Here is a 27,148-nt window from a genome sequence, read left to right as displayed (position 1 = left end):
TGATGTAAACAAGGCCCGACCAGGCACACCCACTGATGGAGTTAAGGAGGACAATAACTCTGTTAACTATTCTAATAACGTTTTTGTAGTTTAACCAAAGATTCTATCATAGTTTTTCGTGCTTTTCCTCAAATCTCTACACAATAAGAAAGATACGGAGCAACTAATGATCAGTAAAATAGATACAAACTCTTTTGGTTTAATAAATCCCTGATTTTAAACAGAGTAGCAGTAAATCTAGAAACTTTTGATTTAATGAAATTTATATGAGATTTCTAAGACAATTTATCATCAATTATTACTCCTAAAAACTTCAGTCACAATAATAATTGTAATAATAATAAGTGCACAAATGTCTGCAGACACTGTCGAGGAGGAAATAGAAATCGGCCCATCGCAAAGAGCAAACGCATACAGTATACTATTGGACACGCTGGAGAGACTATGTCTGACGACAGAGAGGAGACATTAGTGAAAGGGCACGAACCAGATGAACAATCAGAACATCTGACAGTCATTCGCATCTGGAACCAGAACAGGAACCAGATGACCTCAAAAACATTGGGACAGCCTAACTTCAAAGATGATGGGCAAGAGACGAGGCAGAGGAAGGGTTCGGTCATGAACCTCGGTTCTCCGGACAGCGACAGTCTCTTCCTCTGAGAAGCTGGCCCTGAAGAATGAGATCTTCAGCACCAGCCCAACCAGGATGGGCTCTGTCAGTGTGAGACTAGACCATCTGAGGTGTTCAGACAGAGGAGGAGACGTCTCACTGTTACAGTGGAAGACCCAGAAAACTGTTGGTCTTTGTCCTGGTTTTTCCTTTAAAGAATTACTGACAGATTAGAGGGGATGACTCTGTGATGACAGCCTGTCCTCCATCTTTCATGGCTCCATAACAGCAGCTTTCAGCTCAAAGGATCTCTGGACTTGTCGGTGTAACCGAGCTCAGGAGGTTCAGGGTTTGGATGGAGAATGCAGGAGTGTTTCCAAGAATGAGCTCTTCATTTGTGGGGCGGAGGGAAATGGTGGCGGCCGTCTGCGTTTCCGCCACGTGGTTCTGTCCCACAGGACAGAGATCAAGTGAGCGGTTGGTCTCCTTCCTCCTGTCCCTCCTGATAGGCTGAGGAAGAGGAGGAGAGGAGGAAGGATCACAGGAGGAAGCAGCAACGTGTCGGATATGAAGGAGGGGAAGGCCTCTGTGTTTGTTGATGTAGAATCTGAAATGAGCTGACTCATGACGTTCAGCGCTCATTAACACGTATTACTGTTTCTGTTTGAGCTGTTTTCTTTACTCAGATTACACCCCCCCCACCCCACCACCGCCCTGCTGAAGGAAAATGGATGAAAACGTCCGGAGAAGGAAAGTCTGCTGTTCCTCATGTGCAGAAATAAACAACAGCCGAGAGCGGAGGAAGAACGATTCTTAGACGCAGGAAACGCGTGACGGCGCTCACTTATTAGGATGGGAGTCCACTTGAAGGCCACGTTGTGGAGTGTTGGTGAAACCTGGACCTGGACAAAGCCTCAGTTCCAGCTGAGGTCAAATCTGTACGGGGCAGCTGGTGACCTTCCTGAAACATCAAGGTCATAGAGAGAAAATGCTCATGATTTTCTTCAGGCGTACGGGTCGTAGTGAACACTACTACGACAGGTAAGGGGGACGTGGGCCTCACTAACGACTAGAGTGTAGCGTAAGGACACCGTACGACAGCATCACCGGTGCGTCATGTGTGCATGTAACTTCCATTATCCTTATGAATACTTTCACTACCACACGCACAACAACATCACGTCTTTTAAGGTGGCCGTACAAACCTCATAAGAACTGGAAGACACACCTGAGCTCCCCTTAAGATGAAGCTGCTCCTCTATGACTCTTCACGGACGGGACAACCGAAAAGCCCAAAGAACCTGTACGGGTCACACACACACCTGTACGGCTGATAGTAACTAAGCAGTCATGAAGACTCAGACACTTCAGTCATGGACGGTCTCTTCCTCTAAGTCACATGTGTCAAAGTCAAGGCCCGACTCGGCCCTCCAGATCATTTTATTTCATTGTTATTAATGGCCCAATCTTATTATTTCTTATTTCTAACCTGTTTTTTTTATTATTGTGTGTGAATGCATTCAATGCATTCACACTATTGAGATTCTTCAGTTACGTTTTCTTCCGTACGTTTTTTGGCACGTAAAAACTCAAGCACACTTTATGCGATTTACACAATCTTGGTATCAAAACGTTCAGCACGTTAAGGACATTACTGCTTGTATTTTTGGTTTTCGCAAATTTTACAATTTTCGCGATATTACGTAATTTATGCAAATTTTCAGCCCATGTTAAGTCAATGGGAAAATTTAAAACTTTTTACTGCACCTTAAAACTTTTACAATATTGGTATCAAAACGTTCAGCACGTTCAGGACATTAATGCACGAACTTTTGGTATTCTTACATTTTACGTTTTTTACGCAATTTATGCTAATTAATGCAATTTAAGCACTTTACACACTTTATACACTTAATGCACGTTATACAATTTAAGCAATTACTGCAAATGTAAGGAATTTACGCGATTTACAACAACCGCATTAATGCGATAATGCATTCACACTAGCATTATCGCAGGTAATGCGACTTTTCTAGTTTATTATTTCTTACCTGTATAATGTTGAGAAAATATATATTTTTATGGAGAGTAAAATATTGAAATTTATTTAAGGTTTAAGTTGATTTATTCTGGAATAATATTCCTGCTTTTTATTATTCATAATTATGTTAAAAAGTTACGGTTTTAAAGCTTTAAAAATTGTCATACTGTTAGCTTTTTGGACCATTTTGGTATTAACTAAGATTTCTTTTTTTTTTTAGCTATTTTTGAGTTTAGCTAAATTTCAGATACATGCTAGCAGTTTTGACTAACCTGAGATTTTTTGTTTTTTATTGTTTTTTAGGATTATTTGGCACTTAGCTGAAATTTTAGCAGGCTATCAGCTTCAGCCTTTTCAGCTATTAACTTCTGTGTTTTTAGTTATCTGTTTCAGCATCTTCAGCTATCAGCATTAGCATCTTCAACCGCCGATTCAGCTTACAGCATTCACACTAACATTATCACAGGTAATGCTATATATCTACTCTATATTTATATTAAAAAGTTACGGTTTTAAAGTTTTAAAAATGTCGTTATATTGTGTTCTGTAAATGTTTATCTTGTTCGGCCCGCGACCTAAGGTGTGTTTTGGATTTGGGCTCCTTGTGCGATTGAGTTTGACACCCCTGGTCTAAGTGGAGTCATGGATGAAGTCGTCCTTTGTCTTTGTCCTGTTATTTCCTGCTTCTCCACTTAGATGTCCAGAGAAGGAAGTCACAAACCGTAGCACCTAACTTGGTTCCACCTGTCCAGGTGAGACTGGACCTCCAATGACAGCAGGAGCAGCAGAAATCCAGCAGGTGCTTCAGTGCAGCAGATCCAAATGCTAAGAGATTCAAACTGAATGGAAAATGTCTTCAACCAAACACTGACTGAGTGGAGATGAAGGTTCTGAGAGCAGGAATGTGAGGAATGAGAAAGGAAGTTGGGTCTTCTACAGAGAAGCGTGTCCATGTGGGTGGTCCATCACGCCTGCGTGGTTCTGCTGCATGGCTTGGTCAGAACAGCAGAGCCTCTCAGGCTGGTCCTCTGCCCGTGAACTGAACTCAGACTGAAGCAGCGTGATGCGGTTTGAGCTTTGCTGTGAGTCTGTACTCAGAAGAAGGCGGTTGGATCACAGAGACGCCGGACATGAACCTCTTTGCTGCTCCTCCCTGAAGACGCAGCAGAACATCTCAGTTTCCCAGAGATCCTCTTTTAGAGAATCAGACTGTATTTTTAAATTAAGCTCTAAACGAGGAACTCTGTAAAGTTCAGGTTGATCAGTTTTACAAACCAGGTTGAAAACATTAATGGACATAAATAACAATGATCAGACCAGAGGAATTCTAGTATTTTATAGAGTATTTTATAAACGATAAAAAGTATATGAGAATGAATGTTACTGTGTTCCTTCAGATGTTTTTTGATGCATATGGAGGAAAAGCTGGACCGCTGAGGCGCTGGAGAAGTACTGACGACACTGATGAGGACTGCACCAACGAAATGATGGGTTCTGATAGAAAGTCTGGGTTCTGATGGAATGACGAATTCTGATGGTACGATGGGATTATGAAAGGACGAGTTCTGACAGAATGACTGGGTTCTGATAGGGCAACGGGTTCTGATGGGAGAACGGGTTCTTCAGTTAGGGTTCCCTCTCAGACGCACTCTGATGATGAGAATGATGTGAATGGAAACGTCTCTGGTAACGCCGTGTTTTCCTGCACATCCTGGTGGCGGTGCTGGGGGGTCTCTCCTTCAGGATGACCACCGTGTGATCGCAGCGGCGGGACTCTGTGACCAGAGCAGCAACGACGAATGAGGAGTTTGGACATTTCCTCTAAAACTGTCTGAACTTCAAGTCTGAATTCAAATAAATCAATGTCTACATTGATATTTAACAACTGTTTCTGCTGTTATCACAATGAACCTGCATTGGTTTTTTTATTGATAGATGACTGCAGTGAGGATAAAACATTGTTTCAAGAAGTTTACGTTTAAAAAGTTATTCTTAGTAAAAGTTCACCATCGTTAGCAGAGCTGTAACCATTCATTTCATTCAATATCTGTGGTTCCTGATCCGATTCATGGTGGATATCAGTACATTCTGATAGATCCCATTCACCTAAAATGGATCAGAACATCTTTATCCCAAACTTCCACCAGTGTGACTCAGAGATAAATACCTGCTACTGAACAGTGAAGTTTTCTAGATTCTTGTATTTCTTCAAGATTATAAATTAAATTTGTGTACAAACAAACAAGTAAACAAAAATGATTGTCAAATCCATTCACAATTTAGTTTGATAAAGTTGTTTGTCCACATCAGAATAATCATTATTAGAACATTCTATCACACTGTGTGGTCACATGACTTTGATCAATCAAAGTCCAGAATGATGGTTGATCAGTTTCTGCTGCATCACGAGTGTGTCTGCTGGGAGGGTCGTTTATTTTACCTTGGAATAAATAAACAGAACATGTCTCAATCCAGATGGGATTTTACAAGATTGATTGCCAATGTATCACATATTGAGACATTTTTAAATGGTTTAGGTCGATTTGATTTGATTCTGTCTCAGACAGATGAATGTAATATTTCTGCAGCTGCGTCTGCGTCTGCGTTTCCATCTGCGCCTGCTTCTGCAGCTCCTACAGACTCTGAACAAGTTAACTTTGCACAAAGAGGTGAAAGTTGGCCTTGGTGAACTCCTGATGGATCATCTCCAACAGGACGTCCTCCTTCTCCTCCAGGGCTCTATCTGGCCCCGCCTCCCTCCTCCCCCCCGCTGCAGGACCTCGGGAGGTCAGGGGTAGGTGGAGCTCAGGGGTGTAGGTGAAGCTGAAGGACGTGCGATAAATGAGGCCGTCGGTCCGGATGAGGGACAGTGGGACAGTGATGACGTGCCGCAGACGCCGCCAGCCATCACTGAAGACGGAAACGTCCGGAACGACGCAGAGCAGAGATCTGGAAGACCTGGAAGACACAGATGCTGGTCGTTTGTGTCTGCTCCTCGAGAACAGCGTCTGCAGTTCTGCTGCAAGTGTTTCTGAGACTAAGATCCTGACGGATCAAAAGGTTGTTTGACATGTAAACACTTTTAATGGATAAGACTGAAACTGCAATTTGGAAGAATAGTTCATAGGTTAAGAGGCTTGTTCTACCCCCGGAGTGAATGGTCACCAGTGAAGGCCTGCGCAGCCATCAGCGGCTCGTCCTCCAACAAAGCGCTCTTTGTGGATTCTCTTCTGCACACGGCTGAGCTCAGGGAGGATATTTGCAGAAACTCCCCCAGAGTTCATCTCAGCCGCAGAGGCTGAGCTGCGTTCCTTTGGTCCTTCAGGTGTGGGATCTGAGGTGGCCTCTGACGCCAGAGGGGCTAACGTGGGGGTGAAGCAGAGTCTCTGTGTCTGGAGGTAGGACTGTTCTCTGTGAGGCCCTGAGACTTTCACCATGAAAAGACCTTCATGCTCGTCTCCTTCAGAGTCAGGACTCTGCGCTTTCACAGGATGTCAACGTGAAACCTTTGGGACACACATGGACTCTGATGCATCAATAAAGCAAAACTTTAGTCATTTTTGGCAGCTTAGCTTTGTTGAAGATTCACTGTTCAGCATTCTAGTGTTAAAAGGCAATAAATATAAATAAAAGCACAGAAATGTCCTCGTGTGAATTTTTTCTCTCACTGGGGGTTCGTTCTCCCGTGACCCTGAGAGGGAAGCAGCGGGTAAGAAATGGATGGATGGAGTTTGTTCTTTAAAATGCTTTTCACCAGGCGTTCAGCAGACGTCTTTTTTGATCTGCTCTGTTCGATCAGGTTTTACTCAAAGCTGTTACAGTAGGTCAGTCTCCATGTAGGCCATGAACTCAACCCCTAGAGATAATGAGAACTTCACTGTCTTGTCATGGACCACTCTGGTTGGGTGGAGCGGGAAGTGAACCTGAGACCCCCAAACAGGGTTTGTGTGTAGGGGGAGATCTGCCTCTGCAGCTCAACGAGTTATATCACTAGAGATGACATGCTAGCTTGTTGTGTATGCAAAGTCAGACGCCATATTGGAATGGTATAGATGTCTGTTTACTGTGTTACAATTGTACAAACAGATCTGGAAAAACTAGAATGTGACTTTTCAATAGTAAATTATTGCTGTCAGCTGATAAAAGAGAACTTCTAGAAAACATTTGAACAAGATCTGAGTGAGTTTACTCTCAATAATGAACGTTTAGGATGATCTTGTCGTCTATTAAAGTCAATGACAGCTTTAGATTTCACACTGTTTCCATGTTTTCTGTCAGGACCATCAATCTTTTAGTTTATGGAGGATGATGGTGGTATTTGTATGTGTGTTAGACCTCAGATCAGACCAGATGACCTGCTGGTAATCAGATTACTACGTGGAGAAAAATAAACTAACCAGGATTTCCTCAGTAGTGAAGAGGGAAGAGTCCATCAGAACTGAATCTCCGTCCGGCGGACCGGGACATGTGTCGTATGAAAGACCGCCTACCCGCTGCCATGTTAGTGTCCAAGTCCTTCTGATAGAGGCTGGATGGATCCACTTGTAGAACGAAAGCCTCCAGCCCAGCGTTAGGGTTATTTAGCATTAGGGAATTTATCCCGCGGCGTTGCGCTGCGACTGGTTCTGGCTGTATAATAAATCCCGGCTGATGTGTGCTTTAAAGGAGCTACTGCCTGGACCTCGCCGCTCCAGGGTTGTGGATGGAGGCCCGGATCCGACCATGTCACGCTGATCCGGGCACGGACTGGCCCGTATATAACAGGCGCTTGCGGTCTGCCGTGATGCCGGCTACACACGATCCATTTATAAACACAGACGAGGAGTCTAACAGTTTTATGTAAATCTCAGTCTGTGTGTAGATTAGAATAAAATCACAACCATGGATCAGGTGTACATTGTTTTTCCTGTATTATAACCTGTATAATATTTATTTATAAGTTTGAAATTTCGCTCATTTGTTGCACTTTGTACAAAAACATTATTGCCATGACTTGGGAATTATTTCTCTGATGGTCAGAGCTTTTTCCTTTTTTAAAATCGGACCAAAATTAATCATTTTATGTTTATGTTTACTGTGTCTGCTAAACCATGTCTCATTGTTTTTATACCATTCCAGTATGACGTGCCTCTTTACGTATCTTGGACAAAAGTAAAAAGCCTGCGTGTCATCTCTAGTGATTAATCTCATTGGTGCGGCTGCACTGAGGATGTTTCTATCCATCTCTGGACCTCACATTGTTTCAGAGATGGATCCATAGACTGCCAGAGTCATCATGAGCGTTCTGGTCTAGAACGCTGGTGTGGGTGTGGATCATTAGTTCTAACCATTTGCTGCTTTGGGATGGAACGTTCCCATCTTTTTGGGACTCACTTGAACATGGTCTCAGCCTCCCTGCTGCCAAACCAGACTTTGAGGTGGGGGCTGAAGTTCTCTCCATGGACCTCCAGCATGGCCACATGCCCCCCCCCATTCACCTGCAACGACAACAGAGTTTCACCCTGTAAAGGGTTTAGGCGAGGACAGAACCATCTGACATGGACGACACCCCCAACCAGGCCGGAGCAGCAGAAGTATTCAGGCACACATGAAGGTTAAGATGGATGTTGGACAGAAGTACCTCCAGTCTGGAGATGGAAGGAAAAGGGCTGACAGGGGTCTGGATGCAGGCCAGACTCTGGTTGAAGGTGAACTCCACGGCCTCCACACCAATGATGGTCCAGCAGGACCCGTCGTTCAGCACCACCCTGCTGGGATCCCGACTGCTGGGCGGAGCCTGACGGCGAGGAAATGGTGAGAAGAAGACCACAGGAAGCAGAACAGAGACGGTGAAGAAGGGGGAGGGCAGCGGGGGTCCACATTCTGCTGGCTGTCACACTGAAATGATGAGTTCGGTCGGACGAGTTCATCACAGAATTTGAAGAAGTTTTTGAGGAACTTCTGAAGAACGTCACAGACTTCTATCAGCTTTTAATGTAGGACACTGCAAAATGGATGATCACGGGCGGATCCACCCCCTGCAGGAGAGCTCCAAAGGAACAATGGGGTTTGAGTGGCTGTTGAAGGCGGGTGCCTCAGCGGCCAAACCCCCCAGTCATGGACTTCAGCTCTTCAGACCTGGAGCATCACCTCTCTGTGAAGGAGGGAACCTGAGCTTGTGCCAACGGTTGAGCGGTCGAACTCATCTCCACGCCGAGCCTGGGCTCTGGAGTTCAACCCCTCTAAACTCTAGAGGAGCTCAGTCCTCCTGAGGGAGCTCAGAGTAGAGCAGCTGCTCTTGGATGGAAGGATTGATGGGTGATTGCCTAATACTTCTATTTCCCTCTGTGTTTCAGTGTGGGAGGGGTCAGCGCAGAGCTGACAAGGATGCTTGCTCACCTGGTACTGTATGATGGCGTCATTGGAGAGGCAGAGGAAGGAGCCGAAATCGTCTCTGAACTGAAACGCGACCTTGTGGAGCTGGGAAACGGGTTCGTCCACATCTAAGATGGCGTGCTGCTTGTTGACCTTGCGAATGACCTGCAGGCATCAAAAATCTCATGAACTTTAGAGGAACTGGTGTTTCAGAGAATCAAATCCTCTCCAACTTGTGGAGCTCTGAATGCCTGTGGCCTGAAGTTTGAAGCTGATGGTTTGGTCGTGCAGCCCAATGAGGTGTTGCAGCCAAATGTAGATTTCATGCAAACAAAATGACAGCGAGATACCATGATGTTTAACTGCAATGTTCAAAATTTCACTTTCTCTAAAGGGAAAAACTGTTTTATAAATGCTTTTCTAACTGTAATTTTAAGCACCCGTATTTGTAATAAATTAATCGCTTATTTGATTCCCTGTTTTATTCATATAAACATTTTATGGCAGGAAAAATCATTAAAAATACTTTTACATTTTGTGCATTTCTTTGTGTCTTTAGCACATGCTGCACTTATCTGACACATTTCTAAACTGCATCCATGTCCTCATGTTTTATCAATAAGGTCCATTTAGTCTGATTACATTTCAGTTTATCTCACAGTTTGAAGAGAAGAGAGTTAAGAGATGTTTCACCTCCTTCACCGCTTCTGCAGCTGAAACTCAAAATCCAACCAAAAAAGTATGAAACAGAGAAGAAGCACAATCCCTTCAGGAGACTCCCAGTAGGAGAGCTGTTCATTGGTGTTAGTTGGTTTTAGAAAAAGCTTTCACAGTTTTATAAACTATCTGACTACAAACATCTAAACACTCAGACTATATTCACCATAATAGGGGAAACGCATATTCAGAGGCCCCGCCCCCAATAGTCTGGAGGGATCAAACAGGTGTGGTGCCAAACTGGTGTGATGTCAAACAGGTGTGGTGCCAAACAGGTGTGACGTCAAACAGATTTGATGCCGAAAAGGTGTGACGGCAAACAGGTGTGACACCAAACTGGTGTGATATCAAACAGGTGTGGTGCCAAACAGGTGTGACGCAAAACAGGTGTGACGTCAAACAGGTGTGACGCCAAACATGTGTGACGCCAAACAGGTGTGATGCAAAACAGGCCTGATGTCTAACAGGTGTGACGCCAAACAGGTGTGATACCATCCAGGTATGATGCCAAACAGGTGTGATGTCAAACAGGTATGATGTCAAACAGGTGTGGTGCCAAACTGGTGTGATGTCAAACAGGTGTGATGCCAAACAGGTGTGATGTCAAACAGGTATGATGTCAAACAGGTGTGATGCCAAACAGGTGTGATGTCAAACTGGTGTGATGTCAAACAGGTGTGATGCCAAACAGGTGTGACGTCTAACAGATTTGATGCCGAAAAGATGTGACCGCAAACAGGTGTGACACCAAACTGGTGTGATGTCAAACAGGCGTGACGTCAAACAGGTGTGATGCAAAACAGGCCTGATGTCTAACAGGTATGATGCCAAACAGGTGTGATGTCAAACAGGTGTGACGCCAAACAGGTGTGATGTCAAACAGGTGTGACACCAAACAGGTGCAATGCTAAAAAGGTATGATGTCAAACAGGTGTGATGCCAAACAGGTATGACACTAAACAGGTATGATGTCAGACAGGTGTGACACCAAAAATGTATAATGTCAAACAGGTGTGACACCAAACAGGTGTGACGCCAAAAAGGTGCGATGCTAAAAACGTGTGACACCAAACTAGATCCAGGTGTTAGTCAAAAACTTTATTCCAGACTCCTCAAGATGCTACCAAATAAAGATAGAAGTCAGAGATTCACTTATATCTCAGTGAGAATCTCACTGTTCCATCAAAAACAAATGCACTGCACCTACATGCTGGACAGTTTCCTGGTGGTCATGTTCCTGAATGCAACTTTTATCTTGTATTTTTGCCAGATTTTATGAATAAATGTGATCCAGTATCCAGTTTTATTTCACCTCACGTAACAAGGACTATAATAAAAACAGTGTGACTCTAAACAGATTCTGAGTTTAGAATCATATTCAGCAGAAAGGGTTCAGCAGCTACTCCCCATTGAAATGTACAGAATGTACAGAAGGAGAACATCCTCACTTTATGAGGACCACATGGACTCCCCCCCGGCTGAGGAGGAGAGATCTGCTGTACTTTGACTGTACCTGTCCTCATACGTTACCTGTTTTCATCGTCTCTGAAGCTTTGAGCTGCAACAGGAGAAATTCTGTCTTTATGAACCCAGCAGCACACAGGATATTAAAGGTTTTGATTTGATACTGAAGGCAGCAGGTCCACATGGACTTCATGGTCCATACGTCCTCCAGCACAGTTAGAACTTCAGAGGGAAGTCTCCTTCAAACAAACTGTGCAGCCACGGCTCTGAGACAAAACTACAGAGGTGTATTGTGCAGAGAAACCCGCGGTGAAGGTTCTTATGTCAACAGTTCAGGAAGTACTTCCTCCAAGTGTAACTGAAACTGGACCTTAGAGGAACCCCAACAATATTTTGAAGGATTAAAACATTCCATAACTCCTGCACAGACGTACGTCTGTCAGAACTGCAGGCTCGTGATCATCCTGAGGGAGTAACGCTCTCACGATCAGACGCCAGCAGCCACTTTTACACGGTTCTGATCGCAGGAACGCTTCCCAAAGACGGTTGGAGATGTTCTTCAATTCAGGGATCAAAACTGATTCATGTGAAAGAAGAAAAACTCTCAAAATGTAAAAAAAAAAAAAGATTCTGGAAAATGTTGACTTTTTCTTTGATTTAACTTAAGGTTAACTAAAGCTTAACTAATCTTAAACATTGAAATGCTGCGTGATCACCCAGCGCCGCGTCTGGATTCTGTCGGATTCTTTCAATTCCTCAGAAAGTTTCTTCTCTTGTGTTTCTCCAACTCTTCCTTTTAGCCCAGGGGTGTCAAACCGAATCACACAAGGGGCAGAAACACACCTTAGGTCACGGGCCGAAAAGAATCATCATTTAGTAAACACTCTAAAACTAAATTAAAAACTTTAAAACCGTAACTTTTTAACATAATTATGAACTAGATCAGGGGTCTGCACCCTTCACACTTAAAGAGTCATTTGAGCCGGTTTCTCACCGACTACAACCCAGCAGGAGTCACAAAGTCTTAAATCACACTTTAGAAAAATAAGACAATAATTTGCACTAATATTCAATTGTTGCTATTATGATAACTATAAATTAATTGTTGATTTTCTGCATAAATAAAACCTAAACATAACGGCAAAATAGCCTTTTTTCAAAATTTTAAACAGTTTATAATTTTTGACATTCCTTAATTCCTTTCAAAATAAGACATCCTTAACCACGTCTCAATGCAGAAAATGTAGAAATGTGTGGTCTGATGTCAGTAATTTAAAAAAAAAAATGTATTCTACCTTTTGTGGTGCATCTCAGCCAGCAAATCCAATTAACTACAATTGAATTAGAAATTAAGGGACATTTTCATGTGAAATCTTTGAATGTGTTCAAAAATATAAACTCTGGTTGCATTTACTGACCACCACTTGACTTAAATAAATCTGTCAAAATGTTTCAGTCTGACTTAGTAATAGCAGAACACCTTGTTGGAGAATTGCACTACCATGGTCAGGAGCCTCACAGAGTCATAGATTAAATTTCTTTTTTGTACTTTACTACTTACTTTTACTTTTACAGCTACTTTCGAAATAAAAACCATTTTTTTAGCCAGAGAGCCACAATGGAGCGCTAAAAGAGCCACATGTGGTTCCGGAGATGCAGGCTGCAGACCCTAGATAATGCAAGTGTGAATGCTCTAAGCTGAATCTGGCCACTGAAGATGCTAGTGCTGATAACTGAAGATGGTAAGATTGATAGCTAAAAACACTGAAGCTGATAGCTATATATATACAAAAAAAACTTAGGTTAGCCAAAACATGTAGTGGAAACAAATAGCTAAACTCTAAAACAGCCTAAAAAAATCTTAGTAAATGCCAAAATAGTCTAAAAAGCTAACAGAATGCCAATTTTTAAAACTTTAAAACAGTAACTTTTTAACATAATTATGAATAATAAAAAGACAGAAATATTATTCCAGAATAAAACAACTTAAACCTTAAATAACTTTCAATATTTTACTCTCCATAAAAATATGTCAAAATTATACAAGTTAGAAATGAGCTCAAGATAACATCGGACCATTAATAACAATAAAATAAAATGATCTGGAGAGATGAATTACTCGGAGGGCCGGATCTGGCCCCCAGGCCTTGACTTTGACACACGTGTGTCTTGGCCACACAGCCTTCTCATTCCTTCATTTCTATTGTCATTAGAAATTATCTGAGCCCTTCAAAGAAGATCTGAGATGGAGCTCTGCTGAGAGATCTTGGACTCACCGCTCAGACCTGATCCTGAGTCTCTTCCAGCTTGTTCTATAGACGTCATGAAAATACAATGTACCATTCTCATGCATGTGGTAAGTGTATCATGAAGTATTCTTAAGCATACTGGAAGTTCCACACTTGTGATGAACGGGTGATGCTGTTGTACGTCTTCACGATGACCTGTGGCCGCAGCACACCCGTAGAAAAACTTCAACATTTTCTCTCTCCAGCAAACATTTAGAGTTAGACCAGCAGTTTATGTGCACGTGAGTGTGAGGTTCCTACCATGGGTGGCAGGGCCACTCCGGACTCAGTACAAACTAACTGGACCAGCAAGCCGTAACAGATGAAGCTTTCGCTCATCACCAGGCCTCCGTGGTCATCCACTGCAGAGAAAACACACAGGCGTTTGCAGTCGGACTCGCCCACACTGACCTTTAACCTCTAAAAGTTTCTGCTTCTGTGAAACAATCAGGAAGTTTTGAGTCCAGAAACCACAGACGAACTGATACTGAACTGACATACCTTTTTCTGTGGGGGTTTTCAACGTTTCTTCAGTAAAAAAGAAGAAAATTTCCGAGTTTCCTGTTCAAATACGGCAAACAGGGGTGGCTGCTGCAGCTGAAGCCCCGCCTCCCCAGCGCCGCACTCATTGACTGTAGCTGCAGCTGATGCATGCGCCGTATAGTTTCGGTCTTTCTATCATCATAAAAGTCCATCCATCCATCCATTTTCTTGACCGCTTTGTCCCATTTGGGGTCGCTGGGGGGCCGGAGCCTATCCCGGCTACTGATGGGCGAAGGCGGGGTACACCCTGGACAGGTCTCCAGTCTGTCGCAGGGCCTTAATCACACACAAATTCACCCTCACATTCACACCTAGGGGCAATTTAGAGTCACCAATTAACCTATGAAGCATGTTTTTGATCATAAAAGTCCTTTATTTTAAAACGATTTAATTTGCTTATCTCTCGTCCTTCTGTCTGATTACATTGATGCCAGTTTGTGACTAATTTAGTTTTTTTGTCCAATAAAAATGTGCTTTAAAAATACATTAGGTGAGACAGTCCGCCTGCTGCACCACAGTACACATGCCACAAGGCAGAGGGCGCTGGTGAGCCCGGTGAATGTGACATTGCGACTAAAGAATAATAGAATTAGTATGGAATGATTTTTATGCCACCATATTTCAAGCAAAAGTCCCAGTTCTGAGATAAAAATGTTCTAAGTTGCAGACAAAACGTAAAGTGTTAAAAAAAAATCACATTTGTAAATGATAATATTTAATATTTTCATTTAAAAAAATATTTTTGTGTTTGCAATTAAAATGTTTTTAGATGCGTAATGCCTCACCTCGCTTTCGCCCTATCTTTGATTTTTCAATCACAAGTTTCATTTTAGCGTTACGTTTGTTTCTTCTTTTTTTTTTTAACAAGCAGATCTTAAAGAAAATCAATCTTTTCACTAATATTTCGCCCCAGAGAATTCATGGATCACACAAGCCTGTTTAGTGTAATGTCAGAAGATAAACTTTACAGTTTATTATACGGTTTGAGGAGATTCTTAGACATAAATTCACAAATTTGACTAGATAAAATGTAATCAATGCAATTTGAAGCATATATTATCATCTGCTGGACAACAGTGTTTTTGGATTATCTTAACACCAGTAGTGAGGAAAATACAATGATGGTTTACTAAAGTAAACTTAATTTATAAGCAGAAGAAATGTTATTTTCAACTATTTTCATAGTGACTTATTTCTACTTGTATTTGCCTTTGTCCAATGTAAATAAAATATTGATGAAAAATTAAAAACTACATAAATTACTGGCAGCAGGTTAAGTTCAGCCGTCCAGTTACTCTTTAATATTGTTTAGCATCAATTTCTAAATAGAAGATTTCTTTTAAAAACCCCTAAACTCAAGAATTTGTTTAGACACGTCACTGGTGAAATGGTGAATGAGCTGCTCTGTAGGGTTCATATGTCTGTAAATCTGACTGATGACGTCGGTGCCTCACCAGCCGTGAACCTCACCATACATCACTGGCTGCTGGAATTGAGAGAAACTTGTTGATCTTTGTTTTCAGAATCTTCCTGAGACTGAGGTCCAGCTCAGAGGTTTGACCTTCACACTGAACCTTCAGGATGCTGCAGCAACACATCATGAGGCTACCGACCCCATGCTTTGTAGTCAGGCTCATTATGTGAAATAAGCTCAGGTTATTGGGGGGCAGCTTTATGACTTTTACTCTGATTTTGTAAAACACTATTTAATAATATTAAGTGGTACCTGTGGTGATGGTGAACGCCGTCCACCGCCTGGCGCTGGCGACGAACGCTCCTCTGTCCACTGAGAGGTAGCGCGTGGAGACGGTCTGCGAGCGCAAACGGTGGAACAAAGCCACTCTGGAGCCGGAGGAGATGCACACTGGAAGAGAGTCACAGTGATTCCTTCTCATTCTGCTGCAGAAGCTTTTATTAGATGGTCAGAAAGTCTTTGTGTTCAATGTATTCTCTGGCCTGCCAGTAACCCCCCAACACTAAGTCTGCTTGGGGTTCTGGCTAAACACGATGGTGCAGATGAAGAAGGATCTCAGTCGGCCTCGTTCACCTCTGACCCTTGAGTGTGTAGAACTAGAGGTGGTGGAAAACAAAGCCGCTGTGTTGGACAGAAGCATGTGACTCACAGTCAGCGTTCTTCAAAGACTGTCTCTTCTGGGACGGTTTGGAGATGACTTTGATCATCCGGCTCTGGAAGGAGCCCACTTCCTGTCTGCTGCCCAGGAAGAGTCGCAGCAGAAGGCAGAAGTGCTTCCTCTTGTCCTGGTCGGAGATGAAGAGCGACTTCGCGCAGGCAAACATCCGCTGCACAGACAAGGTTGGACTGATGGATGCAAAGAATCTGAACTCAGAGCTGAAAACACGAATACATGAATACATGTTCCACGAAAGAACTGTAACTGCAGTTCATCATGATCAGATCGAGTTTGTCTTTTAATGTTAGGAATCCCTTTGGCTGCAGCTGTTTCACCTGAGACAGGTGAGCATTTCTCACTCAGCCACCAGGAACCAATAAGATTTTAGTCTCTACCTGCAACAGTTTGAGACTCTGCTCTCTACTCTGATGTTTAATTGATCTACAATTATTTCCATTTTAACAAATAGGTCATAATCATTAATGCTGAACACTTTGTTGAACTGAGAAAGTAAAATAGAGGGCATGGTGAGATAGTCAGTACTTTACTTCAAGCAGGAATGTGTGTCCATAAAGACAAAAAGAAGGAAATATGAGGCCAGGTTGGAGCTTTCATGTGAAAACATAAGAACACGTTCAGACACAAACACAGTTAATATCAATTTGAGCATCACTGAGGGATCCACGTGACTTAACTTGACACTGAAATAATTTTAAAAACTTTTATAGAATGACATTTCAAAAGAATATCATTTCTGCTTTTCTTTAAGTTCAGACACTTCACGGGACAAATTATTTTTTTTTTGTCCATTTTTTTTTTTTTTGCAGTTTGGAGTTTAGCTAATATTTCACCTACCTACTAGCTGTTTTGGCTAATTTAGGCTTTTTTCAGTTTTTAGGCTATTTTGGAGTTTAGCTATATGCTAGCTGTTTTAACTAACCTACGTTTTTTTTTTTTTTTAAGTTTTTTAAGCCAATTTAGCATTAAGCTAATATTTTAGTTGGCTATCAGCATCATTGTTTTCAGCTATTAGCTTCAGTGTTTTCAGTTATCAGCTTCAGTTTTTTCAGCTATCAATTTCAGCATCTTCAGCGGCCAAATTCAGCTTATAGCATTCACACTAGCATCATCGCAGGTAATGCTACATATCATAATTATGTTAAAAAGTTACGGTTTTAAAGTTTAAAAATGTAGTGTTAGAGTGTTCAATAAATGTTTATCCTGTTCGGTCCGCGACCTAAGGTGTGTTTTGGATTTTGGCCCCTTGTGCAATTGAGTTTGACACTCCTGCTTATCTGAGTGAGCTATACTCTGAAAACTTGTGCCTGGTTTAGCCTTTAGCCTAACAGCTAATAGCTAACATCTTTCTTGTAGTGTCTCTACTGCCTCTACTGGTCAGGATGATCCTCAGCTCTCCACCATTTCCTCTTTGAGCAAACAAAACCTCACTCTTTTCCAGCTGAGCCTGTGTCGTTCTGGGGTCTGCCTTAGTCCTCACAGGGATGCTATATTCCAGGAATGTATCCAGCCGGCCTGGACAGGGTTTTATCTTTGAGCATACAAAGCGTACCGATATAAATTACAATAATACAATAAGATTAATTGGTAAGAAGTATTCACTTATAAGGGTTGATTCCGAGGCATAAAAGTATTTTGTAATAATGCCCGAGCTTTTTGGAAAGAGGTGAAAGTTATTGATAACCACAACCGATCTCTACCAAACACTGTAGAGGAATCTCTGGCTCAAACAGGGTTGTAGACATTTGGCAGCAGCATTTTCATTGTTTTACTGTTTTCAGAGTGAACCATACCACATTGAGAACATTGATTTTGTTGACTCTACCAAAGCGTATGAAGTTCACAAAGAGATTAAAGAGCTTTCGGAAAATGAAACAACACGTGTGGATCAAATTTCTGCTGAGCATCTTAAATTTAGCACCTCTTCTCGCCATATGCTTTACTCTTTTGTTAGGCATGGTTTCAACCCAGACTCTATGATGAAAGTATGTTTAGTTCCTGTGATAAAGAATAAGACAGGAAAAGTTGGTAGTTCAGACAAGTATTGACCTATTGCTAATATTCTATCTAAAGCTGTTGAGCAAATATTCATGGCAAGGATCAATAATATAACCATCTCAACAGACAATCAATGTGGGTTTAAGTCTGATAATGTCACTGTGATGCAAATGTGCCTAAATATACAGCTTGTCCTACTGGTACTCTCAACAGACTATGCAGGTAAAACGGGATAACTGCTTGTCTGCACCATCTGTAATGGAGTCAGACAAGGACGCATTTTGTCTCCTGCTCTGTTTAATGTTTATGTGAATGATCTGTCTGAGCAGTTAGCCTGGTGTAGAACTGGCTGCATGGTTGGATGTACTGTGGTAAATGATCTGATGTATGCTGATGACTTGGTGGTCTTTAGCCGCGGTTCAGCTGAACTCCAGCAGCTCATTACTGGTGTTCTGAGTATGAACGGCATGATGTCAAGTAGAATGCATTAAAAGTGTCATTACGATATTCCGTACAAAAGAGGACAAATATATGACATTTCTAGACTTGAGACTGTCTGATAATATCTGAAGTGTCTGTAATCAAACTAGATATGTGGGTCATGTGACCCCGGACTGTTTGCCAGATGACAAGGACACAGCACATCTTTGGTCTAGCTATACATAAGCCTTCAGAGACTAAAAGTGTCTTATAGTGATGGTTTAAGACTTGTGTTAAGAAGGCCCAGAGGGACCGGTGCCACTGAACTGTCTGCATCCTCCTGAGTCAGCATGCTCAGGCTGTTTTAAGAAATCAAATATTTACACTTCTGTGTCGCCTGAATGATTCAGTAAATATAATTACCTTATTGCTTATACATTGCATATAGTCCCACACGATATACATCACAGCTGTGGAAACATTAGAATGACTGTTTACTGAAAGGAAAACAGTCCGTCTGTTTTGATGGGTGTGTTTGTGTCTTTTGTATGTTTTGTATTATGGACTATGAGTCTGCATCAGAGTCTATTTTTTCTAAAATATGCTTTTTTCTCTATTGCTCATTTTTATCCATCCATCCATCTTCTTCTGCTCTCCGGGACCGGGTCGTGGGGACAGCAGTTTATGCAAAGATGCCCAGACTTCCCTCTTCACGGCCACTTCCTCCACCTCCTCTGGGGGGACCCCGAGGCTTTCCCAGGCCAGCCAAGACATAGTCTCTCCAGAGTGTCCTGGGTATTCCCTGGGGCCTCCACCCAGTGGGACATGCCCGGAGCACCTCTCCAGATATGGAAGCCCAAACTGTTCTTAATTATATAAATAAATACAACATTATTTAAACAAGCAACACTCCAATAAAAGTCTTTTCAATAAATAATGGACCATTTTATTATGAAATATATTTCATTTTTACTTTAAAACATAATTTTTATGTTAAAAACATTTCATAATAAAAATATATATCATAATAATTTTTTTTCATGTTGGATATTATTATAATCATGTGGGGGTTTTTTGTTGAAACTTCTATTTCAAAATTACTGTTTTCCAAAGTGTCCTTTTTATTTCACAATGTTGTTTTTCAGAACGACGTATTTATTTCATGATGAGCTTTTTCCGAATAATAACTCTGTCTGTCAATCAAACCAGACAAGGCGGGGACACGTTTGTGATTGGCTACTCCTTTAATCAGACATTAGCAGCAGCACCAACTACATCGATCGAGTGTTCCTTCAGCCAACGTGATGGTGCAGTACACACTCCTCAACACTAGGTGGGAGTATGCAGCTTAGCGCGTCAAATTGCAACCCAGTCTCCTCCAAAAACGTTCAGTACCCACGTTTGTCCACAGGGAAGAACGTAGCAGTTTCACAAGAAACGGGTCTAAATTGTGGAATTGCTACGTCTTATTCTCTCATTCATTTCTACGGAGGTGCGCCGGATCACGTGACTGATCACGTGACTTTTGAGTTTCTGCCTGTTGCTAGCAAAAACACGGTGGGATATTCACTCTTTTTCGGTGGAAAATCCCTCAGAATAAAATGTTTTGTGGACTAATGTTTATTTTGACAATATTTCTAGTGAGAAATGCAGCCGTTACTATCAGGATATGCATTTATTTTGGACATACAGTTCGTAGTTTGTCTGTTTTGCTGGACTTCTCCCCAAAAGGGGCTCCAAAGTCGTGAAATATCAACATTTCCGATGCACGGAACGATCCCGGAACCGGACAATCAGCAGGATTTGATGACCCGCGTCAAGGTTTGGGTTAGAGTAGGTTTGGACAAACCGCCCGGACCCTTTTTCCCTGTGGACAAACGTGGGTACTGAATGTTTTTGTAGGAGACTGGGTTGGTGGGACACACAGTAGAGCAGGAGTCTAGGCATACAAGTCAATTTCAGAGGATCAGCCAATGAACGTTTAGATCCCACCCACTTTCAGTGATTGACAGACAGAGTTATTATTCGGAAAAAGCTCATCATGAAATAAATACGTCGTTCTGAAAAACAGCATTGTGAAATAAAAAGGACACTTTGGAAAACAGTAATTTTGAAAAAAAAGTTTCTAAAAAAAAAAAAACCCACATGATTATAATAATATCCAACATGAAAAAAAAATTATTATGATATATATTTTTATTATGAAATGTTTTTAACATAAAAATTATGTTTTAAAGTAAAAATGAAATACATTTCATAATAAAATGGTCCATTTAAATTTTAATGAAATGTATTTCATAATAAAATGGTCAATTATTTATTAAAAAGACTTTTATTGGAGTGTTGCTTGATTAAATAATGTTGTATTTATTTATTTAATTATGAACAGTTTGGGCTTCCATATCCAGGGAGGAGTCCAGGAGGCATCCTGACCAGATGCCCGAACCACCTCAACTTGCTCCTCTGGTTGTGGAGGAGAAGCAGCTCTACTCCTAGCTCTTTCCGGGTGACCGAGCTTCTCACCCTATCTCTAATGGTGCATACACACCGAACGCGATTCACGCGAAAAATTGGCGTGCCCCTGCCCCTTTTTCACCACGCGGTGAATTCTCTGCTCACCGGTTGTCAAATAATGTGTTTCTGACACCCCGGCCGCATGTGGGAGGAGCTACCAGCTCTTTCTGTTGATGTCTCACTTAGAACGAATGGAAGACAAATATAATGTCGAGGAATAAGGTTTATTTATTGTGAAGATTTCTACAAAAACATCAGTAATCATGTCTCCATGTTTGAGTTATGATTATTATTAAAAGATTTTCCTGGTCCAGGGGGCTGTGTCTGTATGACAGATGCTTCTGCAACATTTGTGTGTCTCCGTGATTCAGATTGAAGGCTCTCTGTTTCGGATTAATCTGGAGGGGAGAATATAAAAATAGGAGACCTTTTCCTTTTTTATTGTTTTGATGAGACCCAAACTGGCAACCCCCGCAGCATCACTGCCGGTTTATGGAGGGAATGAGCTGCACCACGGGAGCGAGAACTACTGATCTGTTGGGCACTGATTGGGTTTTATGCGGTTCCAGTGCCAAAGCGGTTCTTTGGTTTCAGTTCCTAGTCAATCTTCGTGACGCACTGGACGCTAACATCGCGCCATGGGGCTTCAATTCGCTTCAGAGCTCGTCCAGACCATTAAATAACATTGGAGATTGCTGCCTCTGCCGCCCGAATCGCGTTCGGTGGGAATGCACCTTAAGGGAGTGCCCAGCCACCCTCTGGATCCTCATTTAAGCCGCTTGTAGTCGGGGTCTCGTTCTTTCAAGTCAAGTCAAGTCAAGTCAAGTCAGCTTTATTGTCAAATATGCTGAAAATCCAAGATAAACAGCACAGATAAAATTCCTTTCCTCTCATCCCTCAGTGCAATCTGCAATAATTACAACAATAACAAAAATATTAAAAACAAATGATAAACAAAATTAACAATAGAAGTTAATTTTGTTTATCTTTAAAAAAAAAGGAAACTTATATTTTGAAGCTTATATCTTGATTTTGTTTATCTTTTATTTTGTTTTTCAGTCATGACCCAGAGGTCATGACCATAGGTGAGTCCTGGAAAGAAGATCAGTAAATTAAGAGCTTTGCTTTCTGACTCAGCTCTCTCTTCATCACAACAGACCAGTGCAGCGACCACATAATGGAGGACATCGCTCCAATCCGTCTGTCGGTCTCATTCTCCGATCTTCCATCACTCATGAACAAGACCGTAAGATATTTAAACTCCTCCACCTGAGGCAGGAGCACTCCACCCACAGAGAGAGGACAAACTACCTTTCTCCAGTCCAGAACCATGGCCTCAGACTTAGCGGTGCTGACCCTCATCCCAGCTGTTTCACACTCAGCTGCAAACCGCTCCAATACATGCTGGAGATCCCGGCTTGATGGAGCCAACAGAACAACATCATCTGCAAAGAGCAGAATGAAATCCTGTGGTCCCCAAACCAGATCCCCTCTGGCCCCTGGCTGCGCCAAGAAATTCTGTCCATAAAGACTATTCTGCCGGAGTCAACATGTACCACAAACGGTTCTGACTTACTGCCGGCTATGCGAACCAAGCACCTGCTCCGGTCATACAGAGACCGGACAGCCCTGAGTAAGGCTCCCCGGACCCCATACTTCCAGAGCGCCCTCCACAGGACACCATGGGGAACGCGGTCGAACGCCTTCTCCAAATCCACAAAACACATATGGACTGGATGACAAAACTCCCACAAACTCTCCAGCACCCTGAAGAGGGTGTAGAGCTGGTCCACTGTTCCACGACCAGGACGGAAACCGCACTGTTGTTCTTATATCTGAGGTTCGACTATCGGACGGACTCTCCTCTCCAGTAACCTGGTGTTATTTTTATTACTAAACAAAAGATCTAAGATTCCAGCTGGACGATTGGATCTGAAATGTGAGTTGATGATGAATGCAGGTGTGTTTTGTCACATGACCTTCAGAGTTTAATGAAGATTTAAGCTCCTGAGAAAAAGTTTCAACACTTGAAAGAAGCTCATGTTTGAATGTCAAACATAATAAATCTAGTTTTATTTTAAAACCAACATCAGAAACTTTCAGCTCAGAGACTTTGGAGCAGACATGCTTGCTGTGTGGCTAGGCAACACTGTCAGTTTTTATGGCAATAGTTGCTTGTTGTTAGGGGTCAGGAAGTGTGAAGAACTCTGAGCTTTGCCCTTTTCCTGCACTTTCTTTCCTGGTGAGTGAATCTGAACTTTCCTTCTGGAAACTTCCAGTCTCAACCCTGCAGAGGAATTCTGACAATCCTGCTGTGGGAAAAATGTTCAGTGAAAAAAACCCTGCAATAATCTAAAACTAATCGCATTAAAAGCGGATTAAACTTCCCAGCATCCCAAGACACACGGAGATGCTGGATGACGGCTGTGCAGGTCTCCAGCGGGGAGGCAGGAACTGCTGGAACCAGCAGAAACCTCATCCATCAACATTTGATGGTAGTGTTTTCAGGTTTCTCACCCTGGACTCTGGCTGTTCGTCAAACACCAGCTTGAAGGTGTCAGCCTGAGACTGGCTGGAGCTGTCCAGACACATGTACCCATGCACCGAGTCAGCGTAGCCTGCAGCAGGAGGACACCAGGAGAGCGTGGGACAATCAACCATTACCTTACCAGGTGAATCAATGTGGTGGAACCCAGATTTATGTGGATTACCCTTCATGTGGTCCGGCGTGGATCTCCATCCTTGCCCGCTGATGTAAACACAAGGAGGAGGACAGAAGAACCTGCAGAACCGAGTCAGAAGCGAACATCTGATCAGAAACGCTCCATCTGTTTACTGATACAGTCTGATAAAACAGCAGCTGAGATCTATTTTGGCAGCTTTTCATTCTGAGTTTTTTTTCTTTGCTTGCTGTTTCAGTAATGAGAGGCTCAAAGCTGAGTCTGACCGCTTCTCGTTGCCGTAGGACTTCTGGGCGACCTTGGCGTGCAGAATGACGACGCTCTGGTCCGCGGGGGCCACTCTCAGGTCCTCACTGCCCTGAAACCCCGGACCGGTTCTCCTGTGGAGGAAACAGGAGGTACTGAACATGGAGCTCATGAGTACGAGCTGGAGCTGGTCATCCGAAACGAAAAACGGATTTTCCTTTTTATCATATGACCAGAGAAAAGTCACAGCATTTATAAAGCTTTGAAGGACTTGTAACAGTCAAAGCCAGGGGGCTGGATCCGGCCCTCTGGGTAATTCTATCCGGCCCCCTAGATTAGTGGTCCCAAACCACCGATCCGCGGACCGGTACCGGTCTGTGGACCCCTTGCCACCAGGCTGCGGAAGAACTAATAAATTATTCCAGTTTTTATTTTTTTTGAGTTGGAAATTTCTTATTTTAGAATAGCAATACTTTATTCATCCCAGGCTGGGAAATTTTTGAAAATCAACCAGATTCTCTGGATTGAGCGCCAAAAGCAGTCTGGTGGCATGTAAAACGAGAAAAGTTGCATGTGGAACCTCTCTCTGCAAAGTGATGGGACAAGAGCAGGGACAGAAGAACAGACGGAATAACAGGTGATCCCTACACACCGGCCCTGTCTGCAGAGAGATGTAACTTTCACAAACAAATCTCATCTTTTGAACAGTCAGAAATTTACAAGATCATCCATTCAGATGAACATTTCAGAGAAGTTGTGAACATGATTCATACAAGTACTTCCATGAAAAAATACAAAAACAAAGAGGAGCATTGCGCAGAGAGCAGGGCGGGGGTGGGGAGTAGAGGAGAAAAGGCGAGTTGCGCAGTGCGTGCAAGTAAGCGTATGCAGGGGGGGGGCTCAGTTTTAGTCGTGAGTTTGAGTTCTTCTGTTTTATCAAAAATGTTTTTGTACTAAAATCTTTCACTTGAAGCTTTTGCATGAAGCTTTAAAGCAGGGGTCTCCATTACGTCGATCGCAAAAGCATTGTGGATAGATTGCATGGCATTGAAAAAAAAAGTTGGCGCTAGCCTATCAACAGTCCTCACAATGGCTGTGTCCAAATTCAGCGGGTGTTTCCTCCTGAGGTTCCCCTTTCTCTGACACGCGTCACTCCGCATGCGTATACAATTGCGCTAAGTGCAGCAAAACTCTAACAAGCTAGCGAGTAAGAAAGGGGATAAAATTAGTGGAAAAGCTGGACCAAGTAAAAAAACAAAGACCTACCACTACCATACGGAGTGGTAGGAGGACTTCTTTTTTCACAATGGCATTTTCGAAGTGCGTTTGCCTCATCTGTCAGTGTACAATTGCTTTACCGAAGAAGGGAAATGTGGAGCGCCACTTTCGGACTGTTCATAGAAACAATGACACCAAGTTCCCTCCGAAAAGCGAGCTGAGAAGGAGAAAGGTGAAGGAACTAAAATCTCAGCTGTCCGGACAGCAGTCATTTTTCACACAGATAACTTCAAAGGCAATGAAGCTACTGAAGCATCGTTCCGGGTGAGTCGCTTCATCGTTAAAAACAAGAAATCCTTCCAGGATGGAGAGATGGTAAAAGAAGGATTTGTTGAAGCAGCCAGTCAGAGACTTTAAAAACAAACCAGAAATACTAGCTTCGATCAAAGCTCTCCAGCCATCAAGAAGTACAGTAACACGGCGCAGTGAAGCCATGGCTGAGGATTTGACCCAGCAACTTTGGAAGGACATCGCAGATTGTGAGTGTTTTTCACTGCAGATGGATGAGTCTACAGACGTGAGTGACACAGCACAATTGTGCATTTTTATTCGGATGGTGTTTACTGACATGACTGCAAAAGAGGAGCTGTTAACAGTACTGCCCATGACAGAACACACGCGAGGAGAGGACATATTTCAGTCTTTCAAAAACTTTATCGAGAAAACACACCTCCCAGTCACCACATTGGTGTCCATCACCACGGATGGCGCACCCGCCATGGTTGGCCGCTTAAATGGATTTATCGCCAAGTGCAGGGAGGACGATGATTTTCCGGACTTCCTCAATTACCACTGTATTATACACCAACAAGCATTATGTGCAAAAATGCTCAACATGAAAGAGATAATGGATGTGTCAACGAAGATCGCCTGTTCTATTCGGGCCAGATCTCTTCAAAGACGGCTGTTCCGTGCACATTTGGAGACAGCTGAGTGCGACCACTCAGAGTGGTTGTTGCACACCGTTGTGAGATGGCTAAGTCGGGGGAAATTCCTGCAAATATTTCGAGAGCTGTTGCTGGAGATCAAGGAGTTTTTCCGTGAAGGTGAACGTGCAGATTATAGCCAACTAAATGACCATCAGTGGCTGCTGGACTTGGCATTTTCAACCGATCTGACCAGCATGCTGAAAGACCTTAACCTAGAGCTGCAAGGAAAGGACAAAACTGTGATCAATATGATCAGCTCAGTTAATGCTTTCAAACACAGAATGCAACATCTCTCCTCAAAGCTCCACCGCCATGATTTGGCAAACTTCCAGAATCTCGCAGCAGAGCTGGAGACACAGAGCCGTCATGTGCGCAGCTGGACAGTGCACGCTACATAAAGCAAATTGACAGTTGTCTGTCAGAGTTCGACAGACGCTTTCAAGACTTTGGTGTACTCGAGCCAGTCGCTACATTCATGTGCTACCCTTTCCAGGAAGATGCTGAGGTTGTTTCACTGGCATCAAAAGTTGCAACACTGTGTCACCTGAACTCTTCTGGAGTGGAGGATGAGATTCTGACACTTCAAGTCGACATTGAGCTGAAGGCCAGAGCTCATGGACAATTCTGGAACTTACTCACAGAGGACAAGTACCCCAACATCAGAAAATGTGCTACCTTCTTGACTGTATTATTTGGCTCCACTTATTTATGTGAGTCAGCCTTTTCCCACATGAAGATCACCAAGTCCAAGTACTGTTCCACCATGACTGATGAGCATCTGCAAGTCTGCTTGAGGCTGGCTATCAGCAGTTACTGTCCGGACTATGCATCCCTGGCTAATTCAATTCGATGCAAGTCATCAGAGTAAGGTAATGACTCTTTTGTCCCTCGTGCAATAAGACAGTACAACTC

At 42.7% G+C, this 27,148-nt stretch overlaps 1 protein-coding gene across 2 annotated transcripts in view; it reads right to left on the bottom strand.

Moving 5' to 3' along the window:
- Positions 1-5,068: 5,068 nt before the first annotated feature.
- rbpjl (recombination signal binding protein for immunoglobulin kappa J region-like) overlaps positions 5,069-27,148 on the bottom strand; it is a 28,996-nt gene continuing 6,916 nt past the window's right edge. The window contains exons 3-12 of one of the 2 annotated variants that reach the window (XM_024262865.2): positions 24,050-24,163; positions 23,814-23,884; positions 23,620-23,720; positions 16,144-16,321; positions 15,747-15,884; positions 13,739-13,839; positions 9,033-9,173; positions 8,275-8,430; positions 8,028-8,131; positions 5,069-5,612 (exon numbers count right to left, since the gene is read on the bottom strand). In XM_024262865.2, coding sequence (XP_024118633.1) covers positions 5,306-5,612; positions 8,028-8,131; positions 8,275-8,430; positions 9,033-9,173; positions 13,739-13,839; positions 15,747-15,884; positions 16,144-16,321; positions 23,620-23,720; positions 23,814-23,884; positions 24,050-24,163 — 1,411 coding nt within the window. In that variant the 3' untranslated portion in view covers positions 5,069-5,305. Of the gene's footprint in view, positions 5,613-8,027; positions 8,132-8,274; positions 8,431-9,032; positions 9,174-13,738; positions 13,840-15,746; positions 15,885-16,143; positions 16,322-23,619; positions 23,885-24,049; positions 24,164-27,148 lie in introns of both variants that reach the window. The other variant, XM_024262864.2, reaches the window with a different exon arrangement.

This window comes from Oryzias melastigma, linkage group LG2 (assembly GCF_002922805.2).
Source record: "Oryzias melastigma strain HK-1 linkage group LG2, ASM292280v2, whole genome shotgun sequence".
NCBI lineage: Eukaryota > Metazoa > Chordata > Actinopteri > Beloniformes > Adrianichthyidae > Oryzias > Oryzias melastigma.
Note: the sequence above shows the minus strand (reverse complement) of the source record. Positions and strands in the feature narration are given on the sequence as shown.